Here is a 19,132-nt window from a genome sequence, read left to right on the forward strand (position 1 = left end):
GCGACGTCTCCCAAGGCCAGCCTCGCCCCATCGTGCCCGTCACCTGGCAACGCCGCATCTTCGCCTCCCTCCACAGCCTTTCCCACCCGGGCCGGAAAGCTTCCCAGAAGCTGGTGTCGGCGCGATTCGTCTGGCACGGCCTTCGTCGGGACGTCCGCGATTGGACCAGCACCTGCACGGCCTGCCAACGGGCCAAGGTTCACCGACACACCCAGGCCCCGCTGGCACCTTTCACCGTGCCCGAACGACGTTTCGACCACGTCAACGTGGATCTGGTGGGCCCCCTCCCTCCGTCACGGGGGTTCACACACCTGCTCACCATGGTGGACAGGACCACCAGGTGGCCGGAGGCCGTTCCCCTCGTCTCCACCACCACCGCCGACGTGGCGCAGGCTTTCATCGCCACCTGGGTCGCCCGCTTCGGCGCACTGGCGGACATCTCGTCAGACCGCGGACCACAGTTCACCTCCGAGCTGTGGGGCACGGTTGCCCGCAACCTGGGGGTCAAGCTCCACCTTACTACGGCCTACCACCCCCAAGCAAACGGGTTGTGCGAGCGATTCCACCGCTCCATGAAGGCCGCGCTCATGGCCGGCCTTCAAGACGGCGGTTGGGCCGACCGGCTGCCGTGGGTCCTTTTGGGCCTCCGCATGGCCCCCAAGGAGGACCTCCAGGCATCTACCGCCGAGCTTGTCTATGGCCAGGCGCTACGCGTCCCCGGCGAATTCGTGCCCGACGCTACCAGTCCCTGGTCCGCAGCTCACCAGCGCTCGGACCTCCAGGAGGCCGCCCGACGGTTTGCCCCCGTGCCAACATCCCACCACGGTGACCCCCAGTCCTACGTCCCCCCAGCACTTCGCACAGCGGAGTATGTTTTTGTGCGTCACGACGCACATCGGGGGCCACTCCGGCCGCCGTACGACGGGCCCTTCCGGGTGCTGCGACGGGACGACAAGTCGTTCATCATCGACATCGGCGGCAGGTCGGACCGGATTGCGGTGGACCGCCTCAAGCCGGCGCACGTAGACGTCGACCACCCACCACGGGTGGCCCTTCCGCCGCGGCGAGGCCGCCCCCCGTCCACGGTGCCCCCCACTCGACCGCCCACCACCACACCGGACCCCCTCCCACGACCCGCCAGGGGTCGCTTCGGCCGGGTCATCAGGACCCCCCTCAAATTGACCCTGCCGGTGCAAGTCGATTCTGGGGGGACGTGTGTAGCGGCTACCGCTGGGTTTTCACAATCGCCTTGCACCTATCAAGGACGCGGAGTGATCACCATGCCGGGCTCGTCCAGGACGCCCGGGCAGGCCCGCGCTCAACTTGCCAGGCCTCGGTCGGGACGCTGGGCCACGCCCCCTCTCGCCTTTCCTGGGCAAACGCTCCGGGATAATATGTATATATATTGCTGCCCGATAAATGGGCTTTTCAGAGTGCCTGAGTGTTTGGTTTGATTAAAGCAACTCGGATGAATTCCAGCTTTTTGTCGCGTCCATTCTTCCGATCGACGTGGGAGCCCCAGCTCCTTCATTGGTGACCTACCGACATGGACACGGCAGTCACCCTTAAACTGCCTACCTTCTGGGAGGCTCACGCGGCGGTTTGGTTTGCACAGGCGGATTCCCTGTTCGCCCTGCGAGGCATCACGGTCGACGACACCCACTTCCACCATGTGGTAGCAGCGCTCGGTTCGGCCACCGCGGCCCGCGCCCTGAGCCTCCTCGAGAGCCCGCCAGCCGCTGACAAATACGGCGCGATTAAGAAGCTTCTCCTCGACGCTTTCGCCCTCCCATCGGCGGAACGCGCACGGCGCCTGCTCGACCTGCCCGAGCTCGGCGACACGCGCCCTTCCGAGCGAATGGACTACATGCTTTCACTGCTCGGCGAGCACTCTCCGGCATTCCTGTTCCGGGAGCTGTTCCTCCATCAGCTGCCTAACCCGGTACGCCTCGCCCTGGCAAGCACGACGATCACAGATCCCCGGGCCCTTGCCAGAGAAGCCGACAAGATCTCCGCCGCAGGACAGCGCATCGCAGCGGCGACATGGGACCCACCGCCGTCCGACGCAACACCCATGGCGCCCGAGCACCCGGCACGGTCGACGACCGAACTGCCGACGCAATTGGCGGCCGCTACACCGAGCCGACCACCTCCAGCACGACGACCGGGGCCTCCACCTGACCAAGCGTGGTGTTACTATCATGCCAGGTTCGGACAGAAGGCCCGGACATGCCGACCCACATGCACCTTCGGCAGGCCGGGAAACGGCCGGGCCGGCGTTCATTACCAGCCATGAGCACCGGCCACACAGGCAACTTACTGTTCATCACGGATAAAGCGTCCGGACGGCGCTTCCTGTGCGACACCGGCGCCCAACTGAGCGTCATACCCGCCTCTGACCAGGACAGGCAATCCGCGGTTTGCGGCCCCTCCTTGGTTGCGGCCAACGGATCGATCATCCGCACCTTCGGCCCGCGCAACGTCACCCTCTGCTTCGGCGGCCAACGCTTTGCTTGGACGTTTGTAACTGCAAACGTGCCCATGGCTCTGCTAGGCGCCGACTTCCTCTGCGCACACGGTCTGCTGGTGGACGTCCAACGGCGTTGTTTAATCAACGCCGAAACCTTCAGCTCCCTGGTATGCACATTGAGCAGCTCCGCGCCGACCGAGCTGGCATGCGCCGTCCCGGCGGCGAACGAGTTTGCTCGCCTGCTCACGGAGTTCCCGGCCCTCACGCGGCAGACGTTTTCGGCCGTCGCAGTACGGCATGGGATCGAGCACCACATAACAACCACGGGCCCGCCGGTCTACGCCAGGGCCCGCCGCCTCGACCCAGCCAAGCTTGCCGTGGCGAAGGCCGAATTCGTCGCGTTGGAGCACCTCGGCATCGTGCGGCGCTCCGATAGCGCGTGGGCCTCGCCACTGCACATCGTGCCAAAGCCGGGGGGTGGATGGCACCCGTGTGGCGACTACCGCCGTCTCAATGACGCTACCACCCCCGACAGGCACCCGATCCCGCATATCCAAGACTTCTCCGCCCGTCTGGCGGGACGGGTCATTTTTTCGAAAATTGATCTCATACGGGGATATCACCAGGTACCTGTCAGGGCGGCTGACGTCCCTAAAACGGCAGTCATCACGCCGTTCGGCTTATTCGAATTCTTGCGGATGCCGTTTGGTCTCAAGAACGCGGCTCAGGCGTTCCAGCGCTTGATGGACGGCGTGCTGCGTGACCTGCCGTTCCTTTTCGTTTACCTGGACGACATCCTCGTCGCCAGCACGTCCCGGGCCGAGCACCTCCTCCACCTCCGAACACTGTTCGGGCGCCTCAGCGAGCACGGCCTCATCGTCAACCCGGCCAAATGCCACTTCGGCCGTTTATTTTTTGGGCCACCACATCACCAAGAACGGGGCCGTGCCGCTGCCAACCAAGGTCGAGGCCATCACCACGTTCCCGCGTCCCCGCACCATAAAGGCCCTGCAGGAATTCCTGGGAATGGTGAATTTTTATCACCGCTTCGTGCCCCGCGCTGCTCAACTCATGCGGCCCCTCTACGAAGCCCTCCGGGGCAAGCCGGCCAAGCACGACATCGCCTGGTCCGCAGCAATGGATGCGGCCTTCCAAAGCTCAAAGCGGGCCCTCGCCGATGCAACACTGCTCGCTCACCCGGTGCTCAACGCTCCCATCGCCCTCACCACGGATGCCTCCGACTACGCGGTGGGCGCCGTACATGAGCAATGGGTGAACGGGGTTTGGCAGCCACTCGCTTTTTTCAGCCGGCAGCTCCGGCCGAACGAGCTCAAATACAGCACGTTTGACCGGGAGCTCCTCGGTCTACACCTGGCCATCCGCCATTTCCGCCACCTCCTGGAGGGCCGACCTTTCACGGCGTTCGTCGACCACAAGCCGTTGGTTTACGCCATGGCCAAGGTCACGGAGCCGTGGTCGGCCCGCCAACAGCGCCACCTCTCCGCCGTGTCGGAGTTTACCATGGACATCCGGCACGTCGCCGGCAAAAACAACGCCGTGGCCGACTGTCTTTCCCGGGCCAGCGTGAACGCGGTCCACCTGGGCGTGGACTTTGCGCTTATGGCGGTGGCCCAAACCGCCGACACCACGGTGCAAGCCCTCCGGGCGGCGGACACGGGCCTCCGCCTGGCCGACATCCCCTTCGCGGACACTGTCCTGCTCTGCGACGTCTCCCAAGGTGAGCCTCGCCCCATCGTGCCCGTCACCCGGCAACGCCGCATCTTCGCCTCCCTCCACGGCCTTTCCCACCCGGGCCGGAAAGCTTCCCAGAAGCTGGTGTCGGCGCGATTCGTCTGGCACGGCCTTCGTCGGGACGTCCGCGATTGGACCAGCACCTGCACGGCCTGCCAACGGGCCAAGGTCCACCGACACACCCAGGCCCCGCTGGCACCTTTCACCGTGCCCGAACGACGTTTCGACCACGTCAACGTGGATCTGGTGGGCCCCCTCCCCCCGTCACGGGGGTTCACACACCTGCTCACCATGGTGGACAGGACCACCAGGTGGCCGGAGGCCATTCCCCTCGTCTCCACCACCACCGCCGACGTGGCGCAGGCTTTCATCGCCACCTGGGTCGCCCGCTTCGGCGTACCGGCGGACATCTCGTCAGACCGCGGACCACAGTTCACCTCCGAGCTGTGGGGCGCGGTCGCCCGCAACCTGGGGGTCAAGCTCCACCGTACTACGGCCTACCACCCCCAAGCAAACGGGTTGTGCGAGCGATTCCACCGCTCCATGAAGGCCGCGCTCATGGCCGGCCTTCAAGACGGCGGTTGGGCCGACCGGCTGCCGTGGGTCCTTTTGGGCCTCCGCACGGCCCCCAAGGAGGACCTCCAGGCATCCACCGCCGAGCTTGTCTATGGCCAGGCGCTACGCGTCCCGGGCGAATTCGTGCCCGACGCTACCAGTCCCTGGTCCGCAGCTCACCAGCGCTCGGACCTCCAGGAGGCCGCCCGACGGTTTGCCCCCGTGCCAACATCCCACCACGGTGACCCCCAGTCCTACGTCCCCCCCAGCACTTCGCACAGCGGAGTATGTTTTTGTGCGTCATGACGCACATCGGGGGCCACTCCGGCCGCCGTACGACGGGCCCTTCCGGGTGCTGCGACGGGACGACAAGTCGTTCGTCATCGACATCGGCGGCAGGTCGGACAGGATTGCGGTGCACCGCCTCAAGCCGGCGCACGTGGACGTCGACCACCCACCACGGGTGGCCCTTCCGCCGTGGCGAGGCCGCCCCCCGTCCACGGTGCCCCCCACTCGACCGCCCACCACCACACCGGACCCCCTCCCACGACCCGCCAGGGGTCGCTTCGGCCGGGTCATCAGGACCCCCCTCAAATTGACCCTGCCGGTGCAAGTCGATTCTGGGGGGACGTGTGTAGCGGCTACCGCTGGGTTTTCACAATCGCCTTGCACCTATCAAGGACGCGGAGCGATCACCATGCCGGGCTCGTCCAGGACGCCCGGGCAGGCCCGCGCTCAACTTGTCAGGCCTCGGTTGGGACGCCCGGGCATGCCCGGGCAGGCTCGCCCTCAACTTGCCAGGCCTCAGCCAGGACGCTGGGCCACGCCCCCTCTCGCCTTTCCTGGGCAAACGCTCCGGGATAATATGTATATATATTGCTGCCCGATAAACGGGCTTTTCAGAGTGCCTGAGTGTTTGGTTTGATTAAAGCAACTCGGATGAATTCCAGCTTTTTGTCGCGTCCATTCTTCCGATCGACGTGGGAGCCCCAGCTCCTTCAATGTATAGATATGGACGGCTCTGATCTCATCTCTTGAGATTGAGGGTTCCATCCATTGGTGGAAGAGCAGAAGCAGCACACTCAGGGTAGAGTGACTGGGTCTGAATCTGAACTGATGGTTTGAGATATGTGAAGGGGAAACAGAAATGGGGACAGGAGGTAGAGGGATGCTGAAGAGGGGGGACATAGAGAAGGGGTGTGTTTTGGGAGGACACGAGTATGTAGGAGATGACTCTTGGGAGGGTGCTGACAGGTGGGGTTTGACACCATTCATGGACACGAAGGGTAGTTGATCGTCATGTGCAAGCAAACCGGACTTCGCGTGATCACCATTTTAGAAATACGCTTTACGAACCAGGGGAACTTGTCTTGGTATAGTTTGCAGGACTTCTGTATGGAATCTGGGGAGGGCCCCAAAGTGATATTGGAAAAACTGGTGAAGGCCCGCAGAACATCCTGGACCAAATCAAAATCATTGAACATCTGCTGCTCTGTTTGATGGAAATCTGAACTATTGGGGGTTTGAACAATCGTTGTTTGACTCAAACTTGGAGTTCCTTGGTGCAAATGGGAATCTCCCATGATTTGTTTTGTTTGGGGACTTCCAGCTCCAAATCCATGCTGTTCCGAACCAGAGGAACCACCCGGGGTGAATTCGAACGTACTGTGCGCGACTCTCCTGCAGAAAGTTTTTATGTGAATCGGAGCCAATTAAATAAATCCGTGAAAATCTCTCTTTCATATTGGAATCCGATGTCAATAAATCAGGTTCGATATCCTTAAAATCAGACCTCCATACATTCTCCGATTATAGATGATTCATGTCCAAGAATGAGGCGATGACAAAGTACAAGAACAGGGCGGTCGGCATGAGCATCAAAAATGTATTTGCTTTCCTTTCCTTGGTGTTTTGTCAGATCAACAAATCAAGCGTTGGCAAATATTTGACAAAGTGCAATAATCTTGACAAATCCCATCACTGTTTTGAAAGAGGCACACCCATACGAGCGTGTCCTTACGCTTCTATATGACCCTTTTCAAAACAACCGCGATGTAGAAAATGCAGGCTTCGACGTGGAGCCCCACGCTATCAAGATGTCAATGATAAATGAAGCATTTGTAAGCAGGAAAAACTGCTTTCTAGCCTGCAATGCCATTTACAGTGTGTGGGTGCTGCCGAGACAGTTTTTTGACTATGGTTAATTGGTTATACTGGGACATGGCTTGCCATTGCCTTCCCAGCATTGTTTTTCCATGCTCTTATCTGAGAAACTGCAATGAATCTGAAAACACCAATAGCAACCTATCCTTCACCTCGCAGGTGGATTTTTATTATTAATTTATTTTGTATATAGAGTCGTATATAGAGTCAAGGCTCATAGAAGAGTAAGAACACTGAATGGATGAAGAAACAACAGGATAAAAGGAACAGTAGAGAGAGGGAGGTTTGGGAGGTTTGGGAGGACACCAACAGAGGAGTTGGAGGACAAAACAGAGGGAGACTTCGACAAATAATGCGTGTGAGGAGGAATGTCGGTAAGGAAAGGACGCATGGGGTGCACAGGATTTTTTTTTTTTTTGTACACAAGATCGAGGCTCGTGAAAGAGCTGACATTAATCACACAAAAAGTCAAACCGACACATAAAACACAAAATAAGGGGAGCAGAAGACAAGATATGGAGAGAGGGGGAAGGACACAAACACAACGTTTGAGAGCAGGGACATCGGGAGATCTGTGGGAAGGAGAGGGCTTGGGGGAGGTGGGAGAGGTATAAAACATATGGACACTGCAAGGACTTCCAGGAAAGAAGTTGGAATTTCAAAAAAAGTGTATCTGGGGTGAATTAGCAGGGGGTAGAAAAGATCAAGGTTTTGGATGGGGGAAGATAAGAGATGGTGGTGAACAGCTGTTTTAAAGACCTGGAGGGAGGAGTGGGATTGAAGGGAGTGGGGGAACCTATTCCAGAGGTGGGAGAAAAGGTGAATGAAAGAGTGAAGGTGAGCAAAGAGCCTAGATTTTGGCAGTTTAACCATAAGAGGGTTGCTGGCAGATCGTGTGCGAACTGTCGGAATATTTGGGGGACAGAGCCCAGAGAGAGCTGGGGGAGCAAGGCCGGAGAGGAGTCTGTGGAAGACAGAAAGACCACCAACCTGCCTGCGGTGAGTGAGTGAAAGGCCCTCGGAGTGAGCTTCATCACAGGAGATTCCAGGATGAACATAGAAGGAAACTCACAGGAAGGAAAAACTTTAATTTGGAAGGAGGAGGGCTTGGTGGAGGAGAGGTTGTTTAACGAGGGTAGAAAAGATCATGGTTTTGGAATGAGAATGATGGTTTTTTATTTAGGATGATCTGTGATGGTGGTGACCAGCTGTCTTGAAGACCAGAATGGAATAATGAGATTGAAGAGAATGTGTAAGTTGCATCCCCAGATGGGAAAAGGAGAAATGAAGAAGTGGAGGTGAGCAGTGATCCTGGATTTTGGAAGTTTCACCAGAAGGGGGTTGATGGTGGACCATGTGTGCCCTTAAACCTGGGATTAACAAGCATGGAAAGAGCAAAGGGTGCTCGACCAGAAAGATCTTGGCGGTAGTAGCCTGGGTTTGGGTTCCTCTCTCACCAGCCATGGCACCTCAGCAAATGTCTTCTGCGACTCTTTGGGACTGACACAATCTGTCAATTTCCTGACCCGGATCTCAGGCAATGGAGTATCTTCTCTTCTCGACTTGGTTATGACAAACTTCCCTGCAAATGTCTGCTGCTCTTCTTCTGCTCCAATCGGTTCTTCTGATCATGTGCTTGTTAAAGTGGACATCTCTCTGGTCATTCTCAGAGAGCCTCCTCAGCGCCGACGAGTCTGGCATTTCACTCAGGCTGACTGGCACGGTCTGCAAGCAGCCATCAATCATCTGGACTGGACTCCCATCTCTACTGCTTCTGACATCAATTCTTCCTGGTAATTCTTCCAAAGCAAACTGCTCTCTCTCATGCACAGATTTATCCCATCTCGTCTTCAGTTGTCTTACCTTTCCTCCCATCCATGGTACACTGAGTCTTGTGGTGAGGCAGTTGCCCTGAAACAACTTGCCTTTGCCTCTTGGAAGGCAAATCCAACTGAAGGCAATCTCAGTTCCTTCCACCAAGCTCAGAACAAGTGTGTGTCTACCTTCAGGAGTGCCAGGAAGCACTATCTCTCCACACACAATGAACTGTTAAACCTGTCTCCTTCCTCCAAATCCTGGTGGCGTCTGGTCAAATCCGTTTCTGGTGTTTGTTCCCCCTCCATCCCCTCCCTTACCTCAAATGGCTACACAGTTCACACCGCACGTGACAAAGCCGAATGCCTCAACTCTGTGTTTGCTTCAAAATCTTGTGTCCCAAACCCATCTCTCTGTTCCCACCTTTCCCAGTCGAACGAAACTGCTCCTGGACTCTGTGTCCTTCTCTCCTGACAAGGTGGAGAAGTTTTTTGTCAAACCTCGACTCTGATTCTGCAACTGGACCAGACGGCATCAGCCCACCGGTCCTAAAATCCTGCTCTTCCGCTCTATCTCACTCTCTCTCTGTTCTTTTCACCCTCTATTTTGCTCAAGGTCATCTGCCAGCATCTTGGAAATCAGCATACATTACCGCTTTACACAAAAAGGTGCAAAAACAGATCCTTGCAACTACAGACCAATCAGCCTGCTCCCAATTATCAGCAAAGTCATGGAATCCATCATTGCTTCAGATATCAAATCCTTCCTCTTCTCCAATGGCTTGATCTCCGATCATCAATTTGGATTCAGACCAGGTCATTCTCCTCTGGACATGCTGCTTCTGCTGTCTCAAAAATGGATGGAGGTCCTCAATGCCAAACAGGAAATCAGAGCTGTCTCCCTTGACATATCACGTGCCTTCGATACGGTCTGGCACCCAGCTCTGCTCACCAAACTCTCCTCCTATGGTATCCATGGAAATCTCCTCGCATGGCTTGCGGACCTCCTCTCTGGTCATAGTCAACTTGTGACCCTGAATGGATTTCTCTCATCTCCCCCTCCTGTTCTGGCTGGAGTTCCCCAAAGTAGTGTTCTGGGCCCTGTGCTATTTCTGGTCTTCATCAATGATCTCTCCGACTCTCTGGAAAATCCTCTCTATCTCTTTGCTGATGACTCGACTCTCTGCCGCTCCATTTCTCATCCCTCAGATCGGCAGTCTGCAGCCTCCTCACTCTCTGCAGACCTGGACAAAATTACAGACTGGTCAAACAAGTGGAACATGTCTTTCATTCCTGACGAATCTCACACTCTTACTATGTCTCTCCGAAAAGATCAACTGGACAAACCTCCCGTCTACTTTCTCAACAATCCTCTCCAAGAAGTTCAGTCGCTCAAGCTTTTGGGTCTCACTGTCTGCCATGATCTTTCTTGGGAAAACCACATTTCCAAGCTGGCCTCCAAAGCCAGTCGCCGACTGGGCATCCACCGTCATGCGAAGTCCTTCTTTGGCACACCTGAGCTCTTCACCACATACAAGGCTTTCATCCGCAGCTCAATGGAATACTGTTCCCCCCTCTGGGCCGGTGCTCCTGCCTCACACCTAGCTCGGCTTCACGCTGTTGAAACCAAAGCTTTCAGAATCATTGGAATCTCCCGCGATGAAGCCAACTCCGAGGGCCTTTCACTCACTCACTCACCGCAGGCAGGTGGTCTTTCTGTCTTCTGCCGACTCCCCTCTCCGGCCTTGCTCCCCCAGCTCTCTCTGTGCTGTCCCCCAAATATTCCTGCAGGTCGCACAAGATTTGCCAGCAACCCTCTTATGGTTAAACTGCCAAAATCTCGGCTCTCTGCTCACCTTCACTCTTTCATTCCCTTTTCTCCCACCTCTGGAACAAACTCCCCCATTCTCTTCAATCCCACGCCTCCCTCCAAGTCTTTAAAACAGGTGTTCACCACCATCTCTCATCTTCCCCCATCCAAAACCTTGATCTTTTCTACCCCCGCTAATTTTCACCCCAGATACACTTTTTTGAAATTTCAGAACATTGCTTTATTTTAATTTTAATTTTTTTTGTATACAAGAGCGAGGCTCATGAAAGAGCTAACATTAATCACACAAAAAGTCAAACCGACACACAAAACACAAAATAAGGGGAACGGTAGACAAGATGGGGAGACAGGGGGATGGACAGAAAACACAACATTTGAGATCAAAGACATCGAGAGAACTGTGGGAGGGAGAGGGCTTGGGGGGAGGTGGGAGAGGTATAAAACATCTGGACACTGCAAGGACTTCCAGGAAAGAAGTTGGAATTTCAAAAAAGTGTATTAAAAAACCACCTTTTTGAGGCCATTTTTCCCAATAAAATATTGCTTCAAAAAGGGGACCCCGGTGCCAGAAAAAGGCCAACCCCTGCTCTGTGGGGAAAAATGGCCTCTAAAAGGTGGTTTTTTTTATGGTGGTTTACAAACTATATATGCACCACACACGTCTGTGCATATATAGTCATAAGGATTGCTGTGAGCAGATTTTCATATTATGGTTAAGGAGACAATAGTGGCCACTTGGAATTATGCAAGTCATTGAAAAGAAAGCGTTTCAGGTTATTTTAATTGTAAAAAAAACATTCAGACAAAGAGAAATTTTAACCTTTTGCGAAACATTTATTCCCAAAGTGAATTATTCCTAGAAGTCTTGAGCATGTTGGATCATTCATCGATTTTTGAAACCCAAAAATTTTGTTTGATATTTATAAATGATCACATTCGCTTTTACATTTGTGTCACATAAATCAGCTTGGAACCCTGAGGTCAAACATTCGATTTGATAATAAAAAAAATTCACAGAAACCAGCCTGTGTTGTATTGTAGTTGACATTCATGTTTTCATCCATCAAAGCCAATAAATAAATAATTGTACCACTTCCTGGAGCCACATCCACCCTGGTGATGCCCCTCACATATATACCTAACATTTAGTAGCAGTTAAAATTTTACAATAGACAAAGTCGTCATACTCCTTCAGTGGACCTGTTTTTGCATATTGGCCCATGTCATTCATCATCTGAAATGGCAACCATTTTATCTTCTGCTCTCCTGTTTCCTGAATATACGAATAATTCCGTTATCCCTCATCCTCTCAAGCATTGCCCCTTCACTGTCACCATTGTGCTCTGACGCCTTTCTCCATTCTCCCTTGTAATTGTTGTCCCAGTAATGTGCCCACGCTCCACGACTGTCCTGGCCAAATCCAAACAAATCCACCTGCAGGTAAGACCAAAATGGAAAGGGCAAAGTTGGATTGAAGAATCAATATTGCAAAACATTTTTCCTTCATACATTTCAGTGAAAGTAAAACATTAAAGTGAAAAGTCAACTTTCTTATTAGCAAAGAGTTACATTTGAAATAATTGAAAAGAATGAAAAGAGTAAAATTTGAAATAAATACGCAAAGTAGTTGCAGGCAAAATGAGAAAGTTGTTGACAAAACATAAATAAGGCAAAAAAGGTAACTGAAAGTATCATTTTTATTATTGATTTCTGAGAAGGTATTCCAGGATTTGGAAACACAGTAATGTTAGGCCGTGGGACGAACGCTCGAAAACGGCTGAGATTTCGAGGTTCGTTCACGTGGTAAGAGGCACTACAAAATACACAGCTTACAATTATGCTAAAAATCAGTATTATAACAATCGAATTGTTCTTTTTGACAAAAGTTGCACATTATGGAGAAATCTACGAACAAACGACTTACTGCGCCAGAAACATTGACAGCACAATGTACAAACTGGCGGCGTTTGGTGAAACACGACACACGTGTGTGCGCTGAGTACGGTGTGTATCTGTGTATAAGCACCACACATGTGCGTGCACTGAGTATGGTGTGTATCTGTGCATAAGCACCACACATGTGTGTGCACCGAGTACGGTGTGTATCTGTGCATAAGCAGCACACATGTGTGTGCCCTGAGTACGGTGTGTATCTGTGCATAAGCACCACACATGTGCGTGCACTGAGTATGGTGTGTATCTGTGCATAAGCACCACACATGTGTGTGCACTGAGCACGGTGTGTATCTGTGCATAAGCACCACACATGTGTGTGCACTGAGTACGGTGTGTATCTGTGCATAAGCACCACACATGTGTGTGCACTGAGCACGGTGTGTATCTGTGCATAAGCACCACACATGTGCGTGCACTGAGTATGGTGTGTATCTGTGCATAAGCACCACACATGTGTGTGCACTGAGTACGGTGTGTATCTGTGCATAAGCAGCACACATATGTGTGCCCTGAGTACGGTGTGTATCTGTGCATAAGCACCACACATGTGCATGTGTGTGCACTGAGCACGGTGTGTATCTGTGCATAAGCACCACACATGTGTGTGCACTGAGTACGGTGTGTATCTGTGCATAAGCACCACACATGTGTGTGCACTGAGAACGGTGTGTATCTGTGCATAAGCACCACACATATGTGTGCACTGAGTACGGTGTGTATCTGTGCATAAGCACCACACACGTGCGTACAACCGTTTGCGTTGCCGATTTAATGCGTGTCTAAAGATTATTAGTACTCGCAGAACACTCCCAATCCCGCAGACACAATTGTCTCAGACAAAAAAAAGGTATGGGACGGATTTTTGATTGACAGATTTCATAAGTGGATGGATAGATGAATAAAAATATATTCAAACGCATTTGTATTATTTTTAACGCTATATTTAAAATCTTGTTTGGTGCTTTTGACGGAAGTGCATCTTTGTCAAGGGCCATGAAATCATCGACAATGTAAAAAAATAAAAATAAAATAAACTGCCAATATTAACTTTCATGTGATTGGGATAGACTATTTGTAAACAAATCAAGCATTTCGAAACGAATTTTGTCATATCTAGCAATTCTATTCTGACCTCTGACTCCCTACAAAACACGTGCATCAGTGTAATATTAAGTCTTCAAACTTACACTTCATTCATCAAACATTAACTCAAATATATTGATCATGCAATCACACACATATTATCTCATATACCTGTTTTAACCATCACCCCCACCAATCCTATACAAGTAAAAGGTGTATCCCTCACCACATTTCAGTTTCTGCTATATTTGCCTTAGACTGATCTCATGCTTTCATGACATCATTCACTTCATCACCAACAACAGACATACCACATTTTTGCACAAATACAAATTCAACCGCTTTCTTCATAGTAATAAGATCAAAAGCAATGAAATGTAGTGAAACATGTTTTTTTGGTTGCATGTTCATTGCACGCGTCTTTATTAGTATTCGAAGATGCGGGCAAGGGTGGAAGAAGAAATGCGGGCAAGGGGGTTAACAAGGAGAGATGCAGAAAATAGGGCAAAATGGAGAAGATGGTCATGGGGACCGCAAGGCTAACCCCCACTCTAGCAGGGAAAATGGCCTTAAAATGCATGTTGTTGTTGTTGTTGTTGTTGTTGTTGTTGTTTATTAGTATTCCAGAACAAATATGAAAAAGAAATACCGACATGACTCAACAACACTTCATCGATTGTAGGATGACTAGAAGCTACATTGTGCATCTCAAGCCAATACACAGGTGAGTATCTGGCATAATTGACATGGTCATATGCCATGATGCAGGGTATCATCGATCGAGGAGTGGAGAGATGTAGTTCCCACTTTCCTTCACGAGATGTCCGCAAGAATAGAAGCAGAAGCTGCACCATGTCTATGTAGCTACCCCAGAATCCAAAGGTAGGGTTAACAGAATTGCAGGATACAAACTAATTGTAGGATGCAATCACCGAGGTCATCTTTGGAGTAGACATGGCAGCTCTGAATGTTGAAGGGAAGGACCTCTGCAATAGATCCAATAACGCATCGAGAGTCTGTCTCCTCTTCATTCAAAGTGCTGACAATTGCTTGCCATCTCATGCGATGCAACGCCTCGAACATCAGCTTGTGAAATCGCATGCTTCTGTTGTAATGATGTCCACTCATAAACGCCATTGATTGAACCTTGAGCTACCACCTTTGACTCAATGGCCAGCTCCCGGAGACCTGCAACCCCAAATCACTTGCCGATGCACGCTAGAAATGCCATGGTCGTGTGGAAAGCCCCCAATCTTTTTTTTTCCTTTTTTTTTTGTATACTGAATCGAGGCTCGTGAAAGAGCTAACATTTATTTCACAAACAAATCAACCAGACAAACAAAATATATAAAAAGAGGGAGCGGAAGACAAGATGGGGAAGCACACAAACACAACATTTGAGAGCAGGGAGATATGTGGGAGGGAGAGGGCTTGGGGGGAGGAGGCGTGGGAATGGGGGGTGGGGGGGGGGGGGTGGGAGAAGTATAAAACACAAGGACACCAAGGACTTCCAGGACAGAAGTTGGTATTTCAAAAATGTGGATTTGGGGTGAAATTAGCGGGGGTAGAAAAGATCAAGGTTTTGGATGGGGGAAGATAAGAGATGGTGGTGAACAGCTGTTTTAAAGACCTGGAGGGTGCAGTGGGATTGAAGAGAGTGAGGGAGTTTGTTCCAGAGGCGGGAGAAAAGAGGAATGAAGGAGTGAAGGTGAGCAGAGAGTCTTGATTTTGGCAGTTTAACCAAAAGAGGGTTACAGGCAGATCTTGTGCGACCTGTAGGAATATTTGGGGGACAGAGCCCAGAGAGAGCTGGGGGAGCAAGGCCGGAGAGGAGTCGGTAGAAGACGGAAAGACCACCAACCTGCCTGCGGTGAGTGAGTGAAAGGCCCTTGGAGTTAGCTTCATTGCGGGAGATTCCAATGATTCTGAATGCTTTGGTTTCAACAGTGTGAAGACGAGCTAGGTGTGAGGCAGGAGCACCAGCCCAGAGGGGAGAGCAGTATTCCATTGAGCTGTGGATGAAAGCCTTGTATGTGGTGAGGAGCTCAGGTGTGCCAAGGAAGAACTTCGCACGACTGAGGATGCCCAGTCGGCGACTGGCTTTGGAGGCCAGATTTGAAATGTGGTTTTCCCAGGAAAGATCATGGCAGATAGTGAGACCCAAAAGCCTGAGTGACAGAACTTCTTGGAGAGGATTATTCAGAAAGTGGATGGGAGGGTTGTCCAGTCGGTCTTTTTGGAGAGACATCGTAAGAGTGTGAGATTTGTCAGGATTGAAAGACATGTTCCACTTGTTTGCCCAGTCTGTGATTTTGTCCAGGTCTGCAGAGAGTGAGGAGGCTGCAGACTGCCGATCTGAGGGATGAGGAATGGAGCGACAGAGAGTGGAGTCATCAGCAAAGAGATAGAGAGGATTTTCAAGAGTCAGAGATATCATTGATGAAGACCAGAAAAAGCACAGGGCCCAGAACACTGCCTTGGGGAACTCCAGCCTGAACAGGAAGAGGAGATGAGAGAAACCCATTCAGGGCCACACGTTGACTACGACTAGAGAGGAGGTCCGCCAGCCACGCATGGAGATTTCCATGGATACCAATGGAGGAGAGTTTGGTGAGCAAAGCGGGGTGCCAGACCGTATCGAAGGCACGTGATATGTCAAGGGTGACAGCTCTAATTTCCTGTTTGGCATTGAGGACCTCCATCCATTGTTGAGAAAGCAGAAGCAGCCTGTCCAGAGTAGAGTGACCAGGTCTGAAACCAAATTGATGATCAGAGATCAAGCCATTGGAGAAGAGGAAAGATTTCATATCTGAAGCAATGATGGATTCCATGACTTTGCTGATAATTGGGAGAAGGCTGATTGGTCTGTCGTTGCTGGGATCTGTTTTTGCACCTTTTTGTGCAAAGCGGTGATGTTGGCTGATTTCCAAGCAGATGGCAGATGACCTTGAGCAAAAGAGAGGGTGAAGAGAACAGAGAGAGGGAGTGAAAGAGCGGAAGAACAGGATTTTAGGACCCGTGGGCTGATGCTGTCAGGTCCAGTTGCAGAATCAGAGTCGAGGGTTGACAGAAACTTTTCCACCTTGTCAGGAGGAAAGGACACATAGTCCAGGAGCAGCTGGGTACGACTGGGTACGTTGGGTACAGAGAGGGATGGGTTTGGGACACAAGATTTAGAGGCAAGCACAGAGTTGAGGCATTCAGCTTTTTCACGTGCCGAGTCAGCCGTGTAGCCGTTTGAGGTGAGGTCTTTCTGATGATGATTCTGTCTTTATAGATGTTGTTCTTCCACCTTATAATCTGGGCTTTTGCATAAATTTCTTGATCGAACACCACCACCACAGTCTGCAATTGCAGGGCATTGGCTATTTCAATGCTTCGCAACATGATGGTCTCCACAGTATCCATATCCGTTGGTGAGGCATCGATCACAGGGAGATATCCAATTGATGATAAAATGGGACTCCCACTTTCCTTGGAAAGGATTGTGTTGAATCCTGTCCAACTCGGCGTGGGATGATCAACTGCTTGTACTTTGTACATGATATAACTCATGTCCAGCTTCCTCCCTTCATCTTGCACTTCCACACTTTTTCCGATCGGTAATTCCTGTCCAAACGAAGACGGACCTCTCGTCTGGCCACCGTAACATGAAGCAATGTTGGGGTGTGGAGGCTGGAACGGTCTTTTCATTGTTTTCTTGACAATTTCAGGAGTCACAAGATGGGGGTCAGTTTCTACATCTCAACCTTTCGGGATCTACATCTCAACCTTTCTACATCTCAATGTTTCTACATTCGGGATCTCGCGAGATCTTGGAGACGGCGGCAGGGATTTTCGAAGCTCCACACGGTCTCCACGTTTTTCGAAGTTAAGTCTGTTCACAATTGTATTTTGTCGAAACTGTATTTATCTTTCGGTGTGTGAAGTTATTGTGTGCAACTTTGGTTGTTTCTCGGTGTTTATCTTTCATAAATTGATCGTCTGTTTGCCGTGTCGCGAGCAAGGCCTTGTACAGTGTGCACTGTACAACCTTGAGGCTTTGTTTTTCTCTCAGTGGTCCGTCGTTTGTGATCCAATAACTTTCGTTCTCTGTATTCCCAGGCTTTTCACCCATAGCCTACTTCCTTGTGTAAATCTCAACTCAAAAAAAAAAAAAAAAAAAAAAAAAAAAAACATTTCCTTCTCTGTTCTCATTCGTTTATTCATTCTTATTCGTTCGTTCGTTCTTCGACCACGTGTTTCTCCCCCATTTCCCCAGATAGTTTTCACTCATTAACCTTCAATGTTTACACTTTCCCCTCAAGTTATGTATTCCGTCATATTTTATAACACCTTTTTCTTCTTCTTCTTTAAAAGGCTGCTTTCGACTTGCTCACCAAATCAATTCATCCCAAAAAAAATATCCATCTCCTATAGTGCCTTTGTTCTACATTCCCTAAACTCTCCTGCACTCCATCCTCCATCCAGCGTCCTTAAACGTATTTTTAACTCGAAGGTCACAAGAAACTCATTTTGCAATAAATGTTCGTTTCCCATAAATCGTACACTTTCAAAAATCCAATCTCACCCCTCCCCTCCAAATCTTCCCCATAACCCCTCCCCTCCAAATCTTCCCCATCACCCCTCCCCTCCAAATCTTCCCCATCACCCATCCCTTTCAAATCTCCCCCCTTGCCCCCTCCCTCCTAAACTACTCCCTCACCCCTCCCCGCCAAGACGCCCCCTCGCCCCTCCCCTCCTAGACTCCTGCCTCACCCCTCCCCTCCAAATCTCCCCCATATCCCATCCCTTTCAAATCCCTCCCCTTGTCCCTTCCCTCCCAAACTCCCCCCTCACCCCTCCCCTTCAAATCTCCCCACCCTCATTGCTTCTCAATTTCCCCCCGCTCACTCCCCCTCCTCAAAGCGTCCTCCCCGCTTCTTCCCCCTTCAAACTCTCACCTCCATCTCCCCCAACCTTCTGCCTCGCTCTTCCCCCTCCTCAAATAACACCTCATTGTGGCTCACCCAATCACCATCAAACCTTTTGTCCGCCCCATCCTTCCCTTTCTCCGAGCTATTCTGAAATCTCTGACACACCTTCAACAGCTCTCCCTACCTCTTCCACCTCTTCCACATCTTACCCTACCCCTCCTCCCCCCTGTTCTGTATCTGATGCTCCCCCTTCCTCTTCATTAACGGTATGGACCTCAAACATCCGGGGCCTTCGTTCAAACTTAACTGATCTCTCCATACAGGTTGCTTCTGTCAAACCAGACGTGATCTGCTTAACAGAAACTTTCCTCCTTTATGATGTCTCTGATTCCATAGTATCTCTCCCGGGCTACTCCCTCCTCCGGTATGATAGACCTGAGCCTCGTCCTGGAGGCGGGGTTGCTATCTTTATCAAAAACTCTCTTCCTCACTCGCCCTGCACTGCACTCTCTCCACCTCACCCCCAGGAATACCTCTGGCTACGGCTTCCCCTTCGCTCCCACCTCTTGTTCATATGTGTGTTGTACCGTCC

At 51.5% G+C, this 19,132-nt stretch overlaps 1 protein-coding gene across 1 annotated transcript in view; it reads right to left on the reverse strand.

The window, feature by feature from the left end:
* Positions 1–11,324: 11,324 nt before the first annotated feature.
* Positions 11,325–19,132, reverse strand: part of LOC137417136 (CMP-N-acetylneuraminate-beta-galactosamide-alpha-2,3-sialyltransferase 1-like) — a 114,364-nt gene continuing 106,556 nt past the window's right edge. Inside the window, exon 7 of the mRNA XM_068102917.2 lies at positions 11,325–12,019. Within this exon, the coding sequence (XP_067959018.2) occupies positions 11,837–12,019 (183 nt within the window). The 3' untranslated portion in view covers positions 11,325–11,836. The remainder of the gene's footprint in view (positions 12,020–19,132) is intronic.

Source organism: Myxine glutinosa, chromosome 3, assembly GCF_964187855.1.
Source record: "Myxine glutinosa chromosome 3, kmMyxGlut1.1, whole genome shotgun sequence".
Classification (NCBI taxonomy): domain Eukaryota; kingdom Metazoa; phylum Chordata; class Myxini; order Myxiniformes; family Myxinidae; genus Myxine; species Myxine glutinosa.